At 40.2% G+C, this 20680-nt stretch overlaps 1 protein-coding gene across 3 annotated transcripts in view; it reads left to right on the plus strand.

Moving 5' to 3' along the window:
* LOC106955642 (NT-3 growth factor receptor-like) overlaps nt 1-20680 on the plus strand; it is a 279074-nt gene that overhangs the window by 69995 nt on the left and 188399 nt on the right. For all 3 annotated transcript variants that reach the window (XM_015045929.1, XM_015045928.1, XM_015045930.1), the window contains exon 3: nt 2227-2298. In XM_015045929.1, coding sequence (XP_014901415.1) covers nt 2227-2298 — 72 coding nt within the window. The remainder of the gene's footprint in view (nt 1-2226; nt 2299-20680) is intronic.

A 20680-nucleotide genomic window follows, 5' to 3' on the forward strand; every position in this document is an offset into this window, starting at 1 on the left:
TTTTTGTTTTATTATTTTTCTTATTTATTTTCTAAATTTAGACAGGAAGTAATGTGGGTCAGTCCACTTTCTATAAGCTTAGGGGCTTATACTGCCACCCCTAAAAATCCCCCATAAATATTTTTCTAGATCCGCCCCTGCACATAGGGCCATTTCATAGCACAGTCATGTAACTCTGCTACCTTCAGTTTTTATAAAAATGCTATCTGTACCAAATAAGTAGCTCCTATAATGAGCTCAGTACATGTACAGTTCCACCAGGTGTTTGCTAATTGCTACTGGCTNGTCTGAAGGAGCCAAGTGGAGGAGTTTTCTTGTGAGGTGGAGACTTGGAAAGTGCAGCTCTGAGAAGGAGAAACATCCAGGTGTTTTGACCAGATGAATGGTTGCCATAGAGATTAAAGGATTTCTTAAACATTTTTGAAAGAGTCTATGCAACACTCCAGGTATATTTATGATGAAAAAATAACATAACATGATACAAGGCTCAAAAATGTTGATTTTACATAATACTGCCTCTTTAAGGATCAATTAATTAGATTACAGCTTTACTAGGAAACACAAATTATCAACTATTTACAACTTTACTGCCAAAACTTGACACAAAAAAGAGAATTATTTTCAGTAAAACAATAAGTGATGAAGCTCCCATGTGTCAAGTTTGGATTGCTTACCTCAAACACTAATTAAAACTGCTGACACTTAATATGAACATGTTTGTGGGTGATGTATATATATAACAGGGAGCTACAATTTTCCCATCAATATTTATGTTTTAGAGGAAAGAAAAATAGGAAACTGCAAAGATTTGGGCAAGTTTGTCCAAGGCCAAATTGTGTTTGTTGGTTAGCTGGAACTTTTTTATCTGTCAAACCCACCTTCATCATTTACACATTGGTCATTATTGTCAATCGATTTATAAAGCAACTTAAAAAAAAAACAACCTTTTTGCCTTGTAAGCAGGAGAAATGATTCTGAGTTGTGCTGTGCTAAAACAGGTGCAAACTCTAAAACTTTGTTTGGCATTTTGGTAAAGGGACCTGAACCACAGGAGAAGTGTGGCTTTCAAACGGTAACCTTCTTACGGGGTAAAAGTGCTCATGCCTTGTCTCAATCGTTTGTAAAAGTGTATTAAAAGTATAGAGAGAGAAACCCTGCATCCAGAAATTCAGATTTTTCTTCAGTCAAATATGTTCATCCAGAACTTTAAACCATTTATGACCACATCGTTAATGCAACTGGTGTTGACAATTCATTATACCTGATAAACGTCATCTAATCCCTGATCTTGGTGGCCTACCATGGTGGCACAGCTTTTAATTGTTGGAAAAAGTCAGATTTTACTTTGTACTGTAGAATATACTGTAGGATTCTCCTAAAAACCTACCTAATGACCTCTGGATCGTTTGTGTGACGGCAAATCTCCAGAATGGCACGATTTGATCTTCTTTGGGGGGGCGGGAAGGTAATTGGCACCAGCAGCTGGGTGCAATCAGCTCCGTGCTTTATGAAGCACTCGCTGATGTCAGGGATGTCAAGGACTTCTTTGGAATGAGGCATCTGTGATTACAAGATTAGAAGTCATTACAATTGCAATTGAGAACAGTGTTTCCCGTACTGCGGCGCTGGGAGATCCAGAAAGCCCTTGTGGGAATTCCACTGGGTCTCCTTTGGCAGACTGGGGATTAGTTTAATTTCATTACTATTTCACTCCTATACAAGTCAGCACAATGACAGAGAGCCTGCTCCTCCGGCGAGGAATTTCACTCCGTTTGCATGGAAGACAGAGTAGTTTGCAAACTTTGCACCACAGGGTGCTTCAAAGTGAACTTTTGTTTGGTCCTCGACTCGGCTCGGCACGATGCGCACGCAGGTTGAGGTTAGGATGTGAAGACGAAGAAAAGATTGAGATATGTTCTCTTTTTACGTGAACGTCTGTAAGGTGACATAGGTTATTTTTCTAGAGGAGATCCTTTTTACGTACATTTCTATATGTTTCTGTCTTGAAACTAAAAGAAGAAAAAGGAGAAAACCGTACCAAATGATGGAAGAAAATCTGGATAAGGGATGAGAAATCCAGCCGCCCTCCCGCTGTGTATGTGATAGCGACATAATGAGAATCTGTGCTTGGAGTTGAATATGTCCGCATAAAAAAAGAGGGGAAAAGAAAGAGTAAATCCAGTCATTTTTTTGATATCTGTTCTTTATCTCTTTTTTTCTCCTCAGGACCATCATGAATTGTAATCTGCGGGTGATCCAGCCTCGAGCCTTCGCTCAGAACCCACACCTGCGTTACATGTGAGTAAACACTCTTTCTTCCACCGCGTTTCCCGCGCCGGCGAAAGATTTATTATGATCTGCGGAGATTGACTTCTCGCCATACGCGGATGTATATGAGTTAGTGTTGAACAGACCGTGATGCGCTTGATAGAGACTGGCTTTGGGAAAATTGTGCCATTGCCATTACTGCTGCAACAGTCGCACATCTTAAATGAGACATCCATTATTTGCCTCGGATAATTGGATTCCTATCTGCCACGGCCTCTTTGTGCTGTGGTGGAGCAACATGGCGAAGACGCAGTTCCATTTAGACTGCACTCGCCAAATGGACAATTTGTGCATGAGGCCCGGCATCAGAGAGCTGGGTGAAGAGCAAAGTAATTTCTTTAACAAAGGCTGATGTGTCCCCGTATGACAGGCTGTTATTCCCCAATTTTCCGGCAGTAAACACGCAGAAGAACTCTGTCACTGTCTTTTACCTGAGTGCACTGCCATCTGCAGTTTCCAGTTGTTGTTGAGCCATGGACAGTTTCTGTTCAGCATGTCTTGTACTGCCAGCTGAGGCTAACGGTGTGAGGAGTCTGGTTGCCGTTTGGTGTTAGGACAAGTCTTCTCTACAAGAAGGGAGGATGGGATAAAAATAAAGACGCCTATCTATCTACCTTCCTACTTAGATAGCAAGGTGGGTAAAAAATACAAAAAAAATTACGACATCTATCTACCTTCCTACCTATCTGTCTAGCTAGGTAGCTAGACACCTAGCTAACTATCTGCATACCTTCCCATCTATCTACCTACCTTGCTAACTACCTACCTATCTTCCCACGTAGCCAGCTACCTATCTAGCTAACTATCTACATGCCTTCCTACTTAGCGAGCTACATACCCACCTAGTTGGCTACCTACCTATCTACCTACCTGACTACCTGTCATGCCTTCCCACCTAGCTTGCTACCTACCCACCTAGACAGGTGGGTAGGTAGCTAGTTGGCTATCTAAATTGTCCCTAGGTGAGTGTACATGGTTGTCTGTCTCTGTGTTGCCCTGCGTCAGACTGGCGACCTGTCCAGGGTGACCCCGCCTCTCGCCCGGAACGTTAGCTGGAGAGGCACCAGCAACCCTCCCGACCCCACTAAGGACAAAGGTGTTAGAAAATGGATGGATGGATGGTTCAAAAAAGAGAGTATATCCAGTTGTTCAGGTCAGAGGTGAATGGGCTGACAGCTCAAATAATCAGTTGTGCAGAACACCATCTGAAGCAATCCACAAAGCCTAGCTGGAACTGGACAATAGCAGATGGTGTGATGAGTCTTCATTTCAGCTTTGACATCCCGGGTCACAGTTTGCCACAAGCAACTGAGAAGTATGGATCTATCCTGTCTTATATCAAAAGTTCATGCTGATGCTAATGGCTTAAGATGTGGGGGTTTATTTATTGGTGCACTTTTGGGTTCTTAGTTTAAGTCAGACATAGCTTACAAGTCACAAACTACCCGAATATGTTTTCTGACTACGTTTATTTCTTTATGACCTTGCATCATCACTTCTAACAGTGTAATTCAACATGCTGAAAAACTCAAACCATCTCTGATTGGTTCCTTGAACAAAAGACAATGAGCTCTACATTCACCAAATCTCAACTAACTAGAGCACTTTGGGGCAAATATGCAGCAAAAGTGTGATGCTATTATTTCAATATGGACTATGAGGAATGTTTCCTGCAGTGTCGATTCTCTGCCACGAAGAACTGGGGAACAAGGACACCTGACCCTGTACTAGCAACATGTCCGATAAAGCTGCTAGTAAGTGGATGTATATATATATATGTACACCTGCACATAGACAAATGTATACATATGGAAACAAACACATTTACCGTACATAAGCTGTATGTCTACGGCATCTGAAGCCATTGAGCTACTTTACTTTTAAAACTTTTTCCTGATCTGCAGACTGTCTCGACTTGTTTCAGCTGGGGGTGTCTGCAGCGTGATGTGTGTGTGTGTCTGGGATTGTGTTGTGTTGCATAGTGTGCATACCAGAAAGCAGTATTATTTATTTGACAACTTAATCTTGCCTGTTACTGAGGCAGAAAATACTAGTTAGGCGGTGCTGTCGTACCAGCAGATGTTCTTGGCATCTCAGTCTGAGTAATATTCCCAGGTTGGTCCCTTTTTTTGTGTGTGTGTGTGTGTGTGTTATGCACATTGACATTAAAAAAAGACAACTGCTTCTCTTTTTATCTGGTCAGGTGATTGGTGGAGGTAATGGAGCCCATCAACATTTAATGAAAGTTATTTAAATGCCGCCTTTGTTTTAATTTTCCCTCCAGAAGATGGATTTGCCTGCACAAGACAGAAAACAAACAAACGTTTAGGGCATGCTTTGGTTCACTGTCCCCTTCATTCCCTGAACGATCAGCGCAGTGGTGAAGGACTCAAAGCCGCTCATGCGTGTTGATATTAATAAGAATAAATGATAAAATACCCAGGAGATGACCAGAGGTGTGAGCGCTGTATCTTTTGATGCTCAACTACGGTTGAATGCTTAATCCAGGAGTGTGAGGTTGAATTGGAGGGTTAAGTTATTATACTTTATTCTAGCATTGCCACTTCATTAGGGTTTGCCAGTATTTGTTTTTTCTGTCCGGCTCTCTGAAGGTCTCAACAGGAAGGCCAGCTGGGTCCTGGGATTTCCCCTCCGTCTAGTGCAGGTAGTCGGGGAACTCTGTCTAAAATAACGTCACCGTCAGACAATGACAGATCCAACCATGAATGTAGCTGTTGCAGAACCAGAAAACTCCTTTGTAGACAAACTGCTTCGTCCTATTTGCACAAACGAGCATTACTGTAGATCCTTCCTCTCAGCTGAGTCTACGGCCATCACTCCTCCAAACAAACTCAGGAAGTGTTTACATCCATTTTTTAATGTCCTTTGCTGTTTTCTGTCCATAAATATACACGTACTGTACCATTGTTTGAACATGCATGCTTTCACATACCATTGGTGCACCCAAGTTCCCCTGCGCTGGGGTAAGAAAAGTTGTTTCTGCTTAATTCTAGTCGGCCAGCCATTCTTTCTTGTGGTATTTTGCTCTTTGTCATTTGTTTCACTCGTTATCCAGTGTGGGTTGAGCTTTCGCTGTTGGACGGATGACCTTGTCTGTGATGTTTGAAGACATTCGATGGAGTTTTCTAGCTGCAAGCCGTCCCTCCTCCTCCACCACAGTTGGGATGAGAAGTCTCAGCTAATATTCTGTTTAGTTTTTACCCGAACCTGGTGCAATGCATTATGGTCCAACAACTGTTTTTTGTTTTTAGTTTAGGACATTGCTCCTACAGTCAGATTGATCATTCGAAGGCAACTACATGACCCTAAAGACTTACTCTTAAGAGTTCAGTCTTTTTTTTTTTAATTGTTCTGTTTTGAACTTTAGCATGCTAACTGAGTCTTGTGGACACGTAGATGTAGGTTTTTTTTTTTTTTTTGGGCGGTGGGTTTACTATCTATCTGAGCATTTCTCAGCCTGATCTTAGGATGGACAGGTTGGGACATTCACTTCTGGGGAAACGTTTTCCGCTTGTGAACGAGGCATCTCACTGTGAAATAATGGCATTCGAATTGTCTAGAATTGCATTATTACCCTTCCCGGATAGATGGGCAACAGTTTCTTCTCTGAAGGCATCACTAATGTCTTTCCCTCCTTTAGCATTGTGTTAAAGCGCATCTGTATAATCCAGAGCAGTAAATGGCCAAAGCTCCATCTCCTATAGAGGTAGTAACCCTCACTGATCAGTTAATTAAGCACGTGTGATTAACAGAGCCCAGTTGCTTAAGCACAATGGGTAAAGGGGATGGAGGGGGGCATTGTTTTCCTACACAGCTTTTCCATTACCGCTTGATTTTGGTTTCATAAATAATGACGCTGTTGCGCGGTTTTGTTCAACCGAGGCTTGATTTGTTTCAGAAATCCGTTTGAAATTAGATATGTACTTTGTTTTTCCCCACCTCTCTCTGTGTTAACTTTTACTTTCTTGTAAATTTAATGAGGTAAATACTGTTGTGGATGTGGAAAAGGTTGACGGCGTCACTTTGATCATAGTGGCATTTGCATTGCAGTCAGCTAGCGCCGCAAACCCACCCACACACACACACACACACCCACACACACACTCTGGGCAGCCCCCGATAGGCTTCTGTTGCGCTTCCCTAAGTGGACAGTTGCTAGGTGACAATGAGGATGATGATGTCAGGGAAGATTAATTATTGCCCGTCCTCAGCCCCGGAGGACCTGGCTCATTGATGTCTGTGTCAGGCCGGCCTGTTCAAAGCCCCGACCGTCACACACCCCACCGGTTGCTCCTTTGTGAGGGAAACTGGAGCCGTCGTCTTCGTCACATGTCCGGACCAAAACGGGCTCAATTACTCGCAGTAAAAATATCATTAATTCCTTGTGCTGTAAACATTATGACTGCAATTAGCACCCACCATAGCGATGCCCTATCGCCAATTAGCATTCCACTCGTCTATTTTTAGCCTATGTATTATGCATAGCCATGTTTAGTATGCATTAGCGGTAGGCAGTGTGCATGCACTGCAAAAATGCAGATCGAACTAATGTACGGATTTTGTATTTCTGTTTCAAAGTGTGCGCCTTTCTTTCAGGTCAGAGGAATGATATATTCTAAAGTTTGTTTTAAATAATAATAATAAAAAAATTAAATAATTTTTTTCTCAAACATCGCTTTCTTTTTCCAGATCAGCAAATTTATTTTCTATTTGGGGGATTTTTCACTGAACGCAGGAAGTTTAACTTCATATTCAGTTTTCATACTTCTACATGCTACTGTAGTTTAATGATCTGATCTTTATATCTTTGGTAGGATAATGACCTCTTCAAACAGGAATCTATAAAATGTGTTGAGCTTGTAGGTACAGTGAAAAAATAAACTATTACAATTTAAATAATTACATAAAATGGATTTAACATGTACAGATTTTATTGTGGTGATTGCTAACAACTATTTAAAATAATAATAAATAAAAAAAACATAGTTTTAATACCTAAAAGATGCTTCAACACGTTAGCTAAATTCCAACCAATAATTAAAATGCATTTACTCTGGAGTATTTGTTCAATCTCAAGTAATTGTGGTATAAAACGTTACATGAACATTAATAGTTTGACTTTAGCACTAGTGCTTTAGCTAAACTAGCTAAAGTGGGATTTATGCTTAAATTCTTGCTCCATCAAAGAAGTTTTCTCATCCGTAAGTCTTTCAACACTTCTTTTAGCTCCTGCTAATTTATTCTCATAGATTCAGTGATTAACAGATCTCTCATAAACCACCCATTTAAGTCATACATGATCCTTAAACAGCAAGGTTTCAGTAAAGGTGACATACACTGTCCCAAAACAAAAGCTCAATATCCAATGGAGGAACATAATAAGTCACACATGTACTTGACTTTTCAACATTTAAACCCACGTAATACATTCACCAATACACCAACAAATTTTTGTGCAAGACAGGAAATGTCAGCAGCTTTAGTTTTTTAGCTAATAGCTTGTAAGCTAGTGGCAAGATTACTTTATTGGCTCTGCAAGTTCTAAAGGGGCCCTGTAACAGGTCAGTCTATTAATAGTTTGTGTTTTATAAACTCTTTTACTTTTATGTGACAAGTAAATACTGCATAAGCAACAACAGACTTCTTGATATCTTCAAAATACACAGGGTTCTTTCATCACTAATGAACTCTGGTGCGTTTGAGGGCCTTTTTGTTGCCTAATTTAATTTCCTAACGGCTCTTGTCAAAGCATCATAGCTGTCATCATGAGGTAACCTCTGTGGCCCGGTGCAGTTTTACGAGAGCCCAAAATAAATTCAATAGAAGACCAGAGCCTGCGAGAGTAATTTATTTGGACCACAAAGATGATGCATTATATAACCGGGTGGGCAGATTAAAACCATACAACTGCCACTACATTAACCCACGCTGCTTACGCGTCTCAGCGAGAAAAACAATGGTTGCTTTCAGGTAGTAAGACGAGAAATCAGGCAGTATGATGGAGAACATAAAGTCTGATTGGCACTGCAACAGTTTGGATTACAAATCCCTCCATGAGGTGTGTGTCTATGTAACTTATAACATATATATATATATATATATATATATATATATATATATATATATATATATATATATATATATATTTTTTTTTTTTATGTATTTTTTGAAACTCTCACTATGTTGTCAGTTTGGTATGAGACAGACACTCTGTGAAAAAACAGAGGTCCTCCAACTCCTTCCTGAGTTAACATGAGAGAAGTTGGAGGAGCTGTTTGGTCACTCCCAACCAAAATCAACCAATCAGAGTCAGGAGGAGTGACTTAGCGCTGTCAATCATCCTCATATGCTTAATGTGCTAATCGCAGAGAAACAACTTACCTTTACAGGCAAACCGTTTGTCTGCTCCGTCGTCGGTGGACTTGCTAACTAGCCTGAGAGTTCACAACAGGCTATGCTAACCACAGTGTAGCAGAGAGCCACATGACCCGCCTTCTGGCTCTGATTGGCTGTTTCTGTTTAGCACTAGGAGATGGAGGAAGACCTTTTTTTTTCACAGAAACAATCAACTGGACGACATAACGGTCACAACATAGTGACCGTTTCAACTGATATGTAAAATATATATATATATTTTTAATAAAAGTTACATACTGCAGCTTTAAAGTAAACACATAACTGAGTTTTTCTCTTCAGTGCAACGAATAGTCAGCGAATACAAACAGCCTTGACCTTCTTAACAGCCATAAGGGAAAAACTGAAGGTAACAGTCAGTAATATTTTACACTGCTGTTGCAGGAAATGACCAGACTCGGTGTCACTGTTTCAGACGTTAGCAGTGTTGTCTGGGTGAGATTTCCAGCTCTGTAAACAAGCAGACTTGTGTCTGTGGTTTTTGTTGTTGTTTTTAGCCCTTGTAGACCCCAGAGCTCCCCAGATGGTGATGAAATCATCTCACTGAGCCACATTTGAGCATAAAGAGAAGAAGAAGAAGAAGAAGAAGAAGAAGAAGAAGAAGAAGAAAAAACAACCAAAAGGAACAAGGATATCGACCAGTCCTAATTTTATTACACAATAACAAAAACGCTTATTTAAAAAAAAAAAAATATATATATATAGTTTTCTGTCTATTCTGTCATCTACGGGGGCTTATTGGTTGGATTTGTTCTGTCATCCCATTAATGAAGTGTTTTATAATTTTATAATAACCATAACAGCTAAATTTCTGCTCTTCTTTCATCCTGCATGAGCTTTAAAAGAATCTTTTCTGATACAATTAAACACAAGAATACAATATTCTACTGATTGAGATTAAATTAAAGTTTTCAGCTAGTTAGCAATTATTATCCAATCATGAATGTTGAGTTAATCAATTAATATCCTCAGAAAACCGAAAAATGAGATGATGATTAAATGCAAAGTGGTTAAGTTTTCTCTCCTGTTTATGCAAAAATATGTTGGACTAATAAAAATCGAGTGTGATTAAAAGGGCAGACTGTTTTTATCAAATAGACTAACGTGATGTTTTCAACACAATAATGAAAATTAAGCTCTTGCTGGGACAACATTACACAGTTTTTAAATAAAAGTGCCAGGAAGACTAAAGGCGTGAATAAAAAGCTGAATCAAAATGGAAACCAGATGAGATAAGAATAAATTGTTGGTTAAATAAATCTCTTTTTTTTTCTTTACAAAGAAAAACATCTGAAATGTGGAAAGCAACAACCAATCCGTCAGTCTTCACTGATAGTCAGATATGAAAAAGTAGCATTTATTTTCCATTTGCATTAAATGTATCAAAAGCAACAACTTAATGAGCTACTTTATGCTCTTTTTGAGTTTAGCAAAAATCAAAGTCAGACATTAGCTTTGAAACAAACTAGATATACAAATTCCTTTATTTCCTGTTTAATTAAAAACTCTTCTAAAAAAAACATGAAGAATATTTTTCCTTTTCTGTTTTGTACTGTTTACAAAGAAAGAGATAAAAATGATCACATTGCTCAGAGTTAAAGCAGGAAGACAATACAAAGAGGCTGTCAGTTTTGATGCAGTGGCTCAGGGTTTGACTCCTGGCCCGAAGCTACTCATCGCCTCTTACCCCCTTTCTCTGTCTGTTCCTTTTTACGCTCCAATCAAGGCGACTAGCAATGGGCAATACTTTTTATGGCAGATTTGAAAATTAGCTTTTACTAGCTTTATTCAAAGATTTAGAAATGGTTACATGTATGAATCAAGAGAAAGTACACACCACTGGACGACCGCATGGTGGAAAAGGTAGGGTACACCCTGGACGTGTCCTTGGTACATCTCATTTTGCATAACAAACCCCAAACCTAACTGGAGAAGGTTTTTTTTTTCTTAACAAAGTCAAACAAATAAATGAGCCTCAGTTGATTTTGACACCATTCCATGACTAAAGAATATTAAAAAAAAAACATATGTAAAACCTTGTTTTTTTCGAGGTTTTCCATGCTATGGACAACATTTAAGCTAATATTAGCATTTTTGGTTAATTATAGCTTGTACACTAATGTTTGCATACTCAGTGGAATAAGTCTCCGTTAGTCAACATGCGATTGATAACCCACCTCTTATTGGTAGTCGCTCTACATTCTGGTGATAGCCCTCATGCTAACATTAGCCTTACAGCTAAAATAAGCCTTTTAGCTCTTTTTTTTCATATATTAGCTTCATGTAGCATACTGGACGGATTATGTCAATGCAGACCCTCATGCTAATTTAAGCATTTTAGCATTTAAGCTAATCTTAACTTTGTTAAGATTAGCATTGTTGCTAATTTCCAGCATCAGAACCCTGGGTTCCAACTGACACACACACTTTGGCAGGCCCCTTTTTAATTTCCACAGAAATGTTCTAGCCAAGGCATTGTTATACAACTTCAGTTGTTTTCTGTGTGTGTTCTGTTTAAAGCCAATGCAAAACAAGTAGAAGACGACGTTTCTGCAAGGCTATATCATGATGTTGTTCGAGGTTTTTTTCTGTCATAAATTGAAAGTTTCTAAAGCATATGTTGGATCTCAGCGGTAGCATGAGCTTACCTGCTGTGATAGTGGTGATGTAAAAGATGGGAGACCTTGTGACATATCTTTAGATAACAGTAATTGTGTGAAAGCTTTAATCTCCTGGAGAAGGTACTCTTCTGAGATCACACACACACGCGCGCACTCATACACTTTGATGATCTTGTGCCGCACGCCTCGCATCCTACACTGCCACCCGACAAATGATCACATTAAAGGATGTTGTGTCGTGTGAGGCACCTGGAGATTTATTTTTTAGGAAGTAATTGCGTATGCGTGGAACAGGCAGTGGGACTGAACTGGGTTAGCTTCATTATTATTAAATCATTATTGTTTATAGCCTTTATGTAGCCTGTTCCATTTCAGTCCCTCCCACCAGTGTTTGAGAATGGTCGATATGACCTTGCTTTGTCTGGCGAGGCAGACGAAGGACTGACTCTTCAAAAAAAAAACAAACAAAAAAAACAGGTTTATTCTCCAAGCCATTAAAATGCAGCACCTTTATTTGAAGTAAGGGTGAGGAAAAGCTGTTTATTCCCACTATGCCTTCATATACATTTGGTTAGTGGTGCATGGCTAAAACCAACCTGCTTTGTTGTGACTGAAAGAAATCTTAAGAGTTCGCTTCGGCTTATTTACCCTTGAAAATGTTTTAGAGACATTTCTTAAAGTGAAAGAATGAACAATTAAAAATTAAAACTTTTTTTTTCTTGGCTCCGAGTCCAATTCCAATTTCCCTGTAAGTGAGTTTGCTCTAAAGTTGAAGGACTATTAGGCACTGTTCAGGTTTGTCACCGCTCTCAACCTGGAGTGTCGGCCAGAACGCCACTTAGGCCAGGAGGCAGCTCAGGACCAGATGTTAGGATGAGGTGCAGCAGATGTTTAATGAAGACACGAGGCAGGATCCTTTAACTGATCTGTATTCCAAACTGTATCAGATATTGATCCAATGAACATGGATGGGGATAAATGTGTGTCTACATGAAGGGGTGTGTGGTTTCCTAGAATAAACAAAAATACCGAAAATAAGTTCAAGGTGTCCTATCATTACACATTACACCATGCCATTATACCTTAGATAAACTAAGAAGGAAACCTCTTAATCAATATTACTAAGCAAACTAAGCCAAGTTAACTCCACAGTTAACTAATAACCATGCCTCTGCTCCACTGAGAATAGATATGTATGTTCAACACAACACTCTATAATACACACATAGCAAATAGCTCGGACGTAGCAACAGGTGAAATAATAGCAAACAAATAAGCTTCAAATCACTCATTTAGCTGCAGTAAACACTCAAATATTGCAACTTACTCATCAGTGACGCACACTTATAAGGAGAACACACATATCTTGCAAGTCTTTCCCACGTGTTAGCACAGTGGTTCGGTTACCCAACTTCCCCACCAGATAGGCAAGGTGTTGACATCATCACTGCCCTAACTACGGTATGCCTTAAGGGACAAAAGTAACGCTGAACAGAAAACCCATAATACAAAGAGTAATACTCAACACCAAACTTAAACTATATAAGGGTCTTTTGAACATTCCCAATATCACCCAACAGACTCTCCAATTTGATTCATCTTCTTGACCATTAATCTGACGCCATGAGGAGTTATGACTGTAATATAATCACAGGGTACTCTTTGTGGAACCCAATACTTTTAATTTAACATATATCACTTACCATGAGTGTATCACTAGTATCACGAGAATAATTCATTTAAACCATACCTGCTAATATAAGTCAATTCATAATAAAGAAATGTCAACACTTCACTTAAAGGAGAAAGTAAATAAATATATTAGATAATGAGATAAGTATAAGATTAAACACAGGGATTTATAGATACTGGCAGTGAGTCATTTAATTGACTTGGAGGACGTTTTGCAAATAATTTTACAGTTATTTTTAATTTAGTGTATTGTGTAAAATGTACTTTATTGAGCTTCATATCATGGTAGAATGTTATTCCCTCATCAAACTGCAGTGTTGCTTTGATTCTTTCAGGCCTATTTGAAAAATCTTTGAGTCTCCCATGGCAACCATTTGGGGGTGCCTAGACGCTGGGTTCCACAAAGCTCCACCCATTTTCACAAAGATCCTCCTCTCAATTCCTCCAGACTAGCGGCAGCAGCGATTAATAAACACCTGCTTGAGTTTATACAAGTGTCAGAACGAGTAGGTGCTTCCTAAAGGCCTGTTTCAATTCACCAAATTTCTTCTGTTTGATATACAGTCTACAACATTTTTATAACAATTGAGGGTAACATAGCTACTTCATTGTGCTGAAAAATGGCTCTACATGTCTGGGAGAAATATAATACCACCCCTTTAAGGGTCATACTACAGCTTTGAGTTCTTTTTCTGGATTTTGACTAAGTTTCTCCGAAAACGTTTGTCATTTTGTGGCTGGACGCAGAGTTTCCCTTCAAATCATTGTCCTGCTGCATAGTATGCAACTCCGCTTGTGCTTAGGATCGCAAATTTGTGTCCGTATATTTCCTGGAAAGGTGACTAATGGGAATCATTCACTTTCTCATCTCTTCTTCAATCGATGTAGATTGAGCCGTGGTGTGTTTCGCTTGTAGCCTGTTTTCTGTTGGGAGACAGGTTCTGTTGTTTTTAAAGGTCTTGTTGTCAGGCTTTGGTGTGACTAGTTAAAGTAAATGTACAATCTAGAAGAAACATTTGATCTAATTCATGATTCAACAAAGGATTTATTACTTTATCCATTAGGCCTGGTTGGTTTGAGTAGCTATATATTTACTAAAGTTATTCTTTTCTTATTTGGGTTATTTTTGTCTGATATGAAACACAAAAAAAGCAGAAACTTCAAAAAAATCTATAAGAAAATAAGTACTTTTTATATTTTAGGACCAAATTCATGTACTTACATGAAATCTATATAAATCCCTTTATCTTTCTGAAGAGCAACAAAGTATGAAGCATGAACCTAATACATTGTGGCTGTCACATTGTGGCTGTCACTGAGCCACAATGTCGGGTGCAGTGACTTGTGACTAACACTAACACATTAGCCGGGTGCTAATTAGGCAAAGACCTCTCAGCATCAGTTCTGCAGTCCCGTTTTGATCCCCACACATAATGTCTGAGTATGAATGTCGACGGACATGGCATTCATCTTCCTCACTTTTATCCTGCACATTAAGCACCAGGCGGAAATGAAATCCATCTGCAAAAGGCGCCACTACAAGGTCTCGGGGCTTCGGCGTCGCGGACGCCTCGGCTAGGTCCGGTTTTTCTGTTTGATGTCGGCCGGGCCGGGTCGAGGTGGGCGTCGCGCGCGCCTCGCTCGTCCCTGCCTGTGTCAAATTAAAGGTCAGCGTCTGGGAGGTGAAGCGACTCTCCTCTTTTATCCGCAAGCAGCCGAGGGAGAGGCCCAATAAATCTGGTGGGAATGTTGTCAGATGGGTGTCAGAAAGGTCACAGCCCACAGGGAGAAAGGAGTGGCGATGCTCTCGTTAAATTTTCTTGGCCATGTTTCTTTTGATTTTTTTATTTATTTTTTTCTAAATGTCACTTTCCGAGTCATGTGAGCTAACCAGCCAGCTTGGGACAAGCTTTAATTAGATGTTTGATTCTTTGTTTACCTTGTCAAATTGGTTAAACTCTCAGCTTTCTTTTTCTGTCATGATGTGTTGAACTTCGGTTTTTTGACTTTTAGGCATGGGAATGCCAACTTTTAACAAGATAAGGTTTTAAAGCCTTATCTTAGCCTTAAGCTAGCTTAGTGCTTAAGTGCATTAAGCTGACTTAGCTTAATACTTAAATGCATTAAGCTAACTTAGCTTAATACTTAAGGACATTAAGCTAACTTAGCTTAATACTTAAGAACATTAAGCTAACTTTCCTATAGCTTAATGCCCTTTAATTGAGATTAATTTTTTCCTGGCTGTTAAAGAAAAATAAGTGAGGTATTTATATTTCAATTTACAAAAACACAGAGACAACCATATTATATACATAAAAAAAACTAAAAGAGCACTGCTAGCGGCCCAGACAGATTTGTCAGCTAGTGTCAACTTGTTACACTCACAGTGTTGGACAAAAAGGCATAAAAGGTATTATTAAGTCTAACTGGTTTTACATTTTGATTTATGCCTATTAACTGATCTCAAATAATAAAATAATACTAGTAATTTTTGCTTTAATAATAGGTTATAAATCAAGTTTACTTGTATAGCATCTTTCAGCAACAAGGCAGTCTCAAAGTTCTTTACATCATAAAAACACAGAAATAAAAAGTCATAAAAGTAGCATACAGTCACCAATTGAGAAACAAATAATAGACTTTATATTTTGTCAAGTGCCTTCATCAGTACACATAAAATATGTTGGTCAATGTTCTAGTTATTATAATGCAAAGGCAGCTCTAAACAGGCTGTGTTTTTAGTCTACTCAGTGTTTCGGCTGTTTTGCAGTTTTCTGGAAGTTTGTTCCAGATCTGTGGTGTATAGAAGCTGAATGCTACTTCTTCATGTTTGGTTCTGGTTCTGGGGATGCAGACCAGAACCAGAAGACCTGAGAGGTCTTCTCATGTTGTAGCAGCAGAGAGAATAAAATTCAGTGGAAATCAGGCGTGATCATAAAACTACTCAAAGATTCACTTTACATAAAGCGGGAGGAGGATATTAAAATGCTCCTTTCCTCTGTAACTTAAATATATTTAGCCAAAAAGCCCTGCAAACTGGGGCAAGAATATTCTTGGTTGAAATCCAGAGCAGTGCCTATCTGCATAAAGTCTGCATGCTCCTCTCATGCGAGCGTAGCTTCTCTCCAGGTTCTCCACAGTCTCAACATGTCTGTCGGGTTAATTGGTCTCTCCAAACAGAACAGATTTAGGATAAACTCTGGTTGTTACTTCATCACTGCGTCATCTCACCGAACTCCATCTGTACCCTGATTTCTGAAAGGACAACCATGACCCTCTGGCACGCTTTCAACAAAAGCCGCATGCTGCGACTTTTCGATCCGGATCACTCATTCGAGTCGTTGGGTCGACGTGTTCGCTCCAGCTGGCAGCGGAGACGAAACAGCCATCTAGATGACACCTGCAGTCTGTGTAGTGTTTTCGCCTGGCGCCTCCACAGGCAAATATAAAAATAGAGCGGTGGTCTCAAAGGTGTGAATGCATTCAGAACCTTGATACGCCGCATGTGTCAAGCATGTTTACATTCACACTCGAGGCAATTAGCCGATGTTTTTTTGTTTTTTTTTTTGCTTGGGAAATGTTAGAAGGGTTATGTGTCATGTTAGATGTCGTCTTGCAATGTGGTGCTGTCGTCACTTGTCAGAAGCTCAAAGACATGGAAATAGGATTTTATTTTTCTTTTATTGTAGTGCATTTAGCAGCCCTGATGGCAGCCTAAGCAAAGTGGATAGACTAGGTGTTAATTACTGTAAATGTTTTTCCAAGATGTGCCAAAGGGTAAAGATAACAGTCCATGTCAAGTAAAGTATTTCTTTATTATTGTATGGTAAATGAACAGAAGTGTTATACACTAGACTTGCATTTTTTTTTTCTCCCACAGGTAATTTTTCACAAGATTTAAAATGTATTTGGTCCAAATTATCATTCCACTCTTCAGTCAGAAGAGTGTAGCACACGGTGGGCATCGCTTTGCATCTTGCTTAAGTCTAACAGAGCATTTAAGAAATAGAATGACAGTCAGACGTGACATTGGTAGAGTGATGGTCCGGAACTGCTTGACTGCAGGTCAGACCTTGATGATGGGTTCTGTGCCAGGAACTCCTGCAGAAGAAGAATGCCCAGTCATCAGTTTGTTGCCTTTAGCTTAGGCAAGTCCACCTCTGAATTCACTGCTAGAGACTCTCTTAAACTGACCGGTGGTTTTCTGTAATGTCAAAAAGTAAGTCAGTGTAATCACATTTTAGCATAAAGTTGCTGAACATCACAATGAATTAAGGGGAATTCTGTAATTCCTCTGAAAAGGGCTCTTAAAGGGGCAGTGTTATGTGTTTTCCAACCACATAAACGGCATAATTTCATAGCATAAACAAGTAACTTTTATCTTCAGTTTTCATAAAAATGCTAAATATATCAAGTATGACTTTGTAGTTTACCGCCTTGAAATTGGGCCTCTGTCTCTTTAAGAAACTCCTGCTCTTTCTGAAACTCCACTCCGCTCCGCTCTCTTTTATGTGTTAAGTAACATTTTTACCGGCACCGGTTGCCACGGGAGATTCAATGATTTCTTAAACAGGCCTGAAAGAATCAAGGCGACACTCCAGGTGTGTTTTTGAAGAGTGAATAACATTATAACATGACGTAAAACTCAAAAAATGACCAATAGCACGTTTGTCCTCAACTGAAGGAGGCGGTATAAAGACAAATAGAGATCGATTTATCAGTCCAGACAACTTGACAAAATGGTGAGTTTATCATTTAAATGATAATTTTGAGGTAAAATTTGAAACATTTTGAAGGATTTTGCTGGCAGACAGCTGAGTATAATTAAATAAACACATTCTGGTTTTGGATTAAAGTCAAGATCTCAGATGAGATGCTGAGTCACGACCTTAATTAGGTGGTTCACACTAGAAAACTCTTCAGCGTTGCTGAAATACAAAAAAATCTGCAAAGAACAAGTGGACCCAAATTTCTCCACAGTGATAACAAGCTTTTGACGGAAGTGTCTGCCGAAGGATTGCTTTAAAACATCTACATGAAACAAAAAAACTAAACCTGCAACAAGGCAAATATTCTATATAAAATGCACCACAGAATACAAACAACAACAAAAAAGGATTTTCATTCCTATGCTCGTAGTTTTGAAGCTATACTAATAAAACAGCATTAAAATTCAGTTGTGTTTGCAAAGCTTAAACCCTTGGTTCAAAGATGTAAGCTACCTTAAGTGGTTCTGTGGGAGTCATCGCATGACTTTTGATGCTTTAAGAAATGCAGAACGTCTGTTTGTTTCTTCCTCTTCCCGTCCTCTCTCAATTTAGCCGCGCTCCGGAGGAGGAGTTCCTCCCACACTCAGGCTGTACCCTTCGGGGACCCGCGGCGCTCATTCGACTTGAGCTCTCCTTTCCACCAGAATATGATTTTACGTGATTAAGCCGGGTGCCGGCTCCGCGCACACAGTCACTGGATGCACCTGCTTTGCATCGCGTTGCGGCATCCATCACTGAATCAAGCGCTATTTATTCGAGATTACACTCTTGACGGTTCCTGCCCACTGTGCTCCGCGTGGGCAGACTTTCTGCTTACCGAGTGTGTTAAATTGGAAGTTGGTGTCGCTCGGCGGGTGAAGGTTGCGTGGACCCGATTCCCTCCCACGGACCGACCCGCTGCTTTCCTCTGCCAGGAAACGGAGCCACGTGACCATGGGAGATAGCTGGTGGGGGGCAGTGAAGAGTACTTTAGGATCTCCCTCGAATACCAGCTTTCGTAGTAGACCGCCCCCGCCATTCCTCACAGCTTCGCCGCCCCCGGTGTGGCACATGAAACCGCTCTCCTGCATTTATCTCTCTTTGTTTGGCCAGTGGGTGAACTGAAAATCAGGCTTGGTGACGTCGGTTGCCTGGATATCTAGTTGGAACCGAGAAAGAAAAAGTGAACGTCTTACCAACGACAGAAACACATCAGACACACAAGACAAACGGCTTGTCGTGGTATAAGGACCAACAATCAAGCAAATAATCAAGCAGCCCACACTGATTTGGTACATTCAGCTGAACTTGAACATTTCTCAGCTCTCCTTGGTGTGTGTGCTGCTAATCGTACTGTAGCCGCCTGCTGATAGTGGTGACACTGAGCGTCTGCTGGCCGTGTGGACGGCGGCGAGAAAGACTCTGCCGCTCACCGCCTGACTTTTTATCCCAGTTTGACAACTGGGCACTTGCAGATTGTGGAGCTTCCTTGAAGCTCATACTGGTGATTCTTATCAGCAGGATGAGCTGTGCAGAGGAAAGGAGAATATAAACTTTAGACCCAACTTGTAAGAGTTAGAAAACATTTACAGAGGAGATGATGTGACGACGTGTCCAACCGACCTTTCTACTACCCATACAGTAAGCTACTGTAACCAGCAGGAGTCAAGCAGACAAAGTGGTTGCTCTCAGTACCATTAATACGTTTACAGTCCCATGAAAAAGGGTGTGGCCCTTTACTAATTTGTTATAATATTCAGATTTTCTAATACAGCAGCACATGACTCGGTATTGGAACATCCTTAATTATGACTATTATATCAATTAAATCATCATAAAATGTGGATAAATTCATTTGGAAAGCAAAGAGGAAGCTTTGCGTAGCTATTATAAGTTCTCTCTTGTATGTGATTTTGATAACCAAATTGAAATAACACCTTAAATAAACATGATATGATCTGACAGGTGGACACTAAAGAAGACTTGATCAAGAATCCTGGAAAAATAAATTTATTTTAAGTCGTATTTGATATTTGCAGCATTTTCACAACAACTGAAGATAGCAAAGCTACTTGATTGTGCTATAAATTCCCACTGTGGGCCTGGAAAACACACAATACTGCTCCTTTAATACTTTAATGCTGTGATACGGCAAACCAAGTAGAATTTTAACTCAAGGTTATGATGCTGTGAGAACATCACCGCTGCTGCATGCCTTGTTGGATAGAGGCAATAAAAGAGCCATTGGAAAACAAGACCAAACACACCACAAGTATCTCAATTAAACCTATAAACAGAGCAAAAAACAAAACAAAACAAAAAAGTCAATTGACTTTAAGGGAAATGAGACACACTGATCCAAGAGGAGCACCTGCAAGAGATTGACTGCATATAATGACTGGAGGAGAGGAGAAGACAAAGAAATTAAGCATGAAAGCGCTGCGGAGGGAAAAGGAGTCCTTCAACTTCGAGGCCCATTCAGGGGGGCGAACAAAGAGTAGTCGGGCTGAGCGGCCGATCTCCACATCCATATTCGCAGCGGTCCTACAGAGCCTAATGCTTTCTGACGGCCGCGCCGGTCCTGAGGCGGCGGCGGGTGGCCGTGGGTCGCGGTGAGCCACAGGAATAATGGCCTCAGTTAATCTGCGGCGCGGGACATTCTACCCCAAGGGACGGCGGTGCCAAAGCTAACATGACCGGATCGATAGCATGCGTAACGCCAACAGCCTCAAGTTTGAGCCTCCTGCCGACAGTTCAACAGAGGCCTCACCTCGCAGGTGTAGCTTTTCTGTCGTCCGCTTTTGATCTCTTGAGTGTGGAACAACCAAAGGCGGGGTGGGGGGAAGGGGGGGGGGG

This window comes from Poecilia latipinna, unplaced genomic scaffold (assembly GCF_001443285.1).
Source record: "Poecilia latipinna isolate Pla-1442-1.1 unplaced genomic scaffold, P_latipinna-1.0 Scaffold755, whole genome shotgun sequence".
NCBI classification, from domain to species: Eukaryota; Metazoa; Chordata; class Actinopteri; order Cyprinodontiformes; family Poeciliidae; genus Poecilia; species Poecilia latipinna.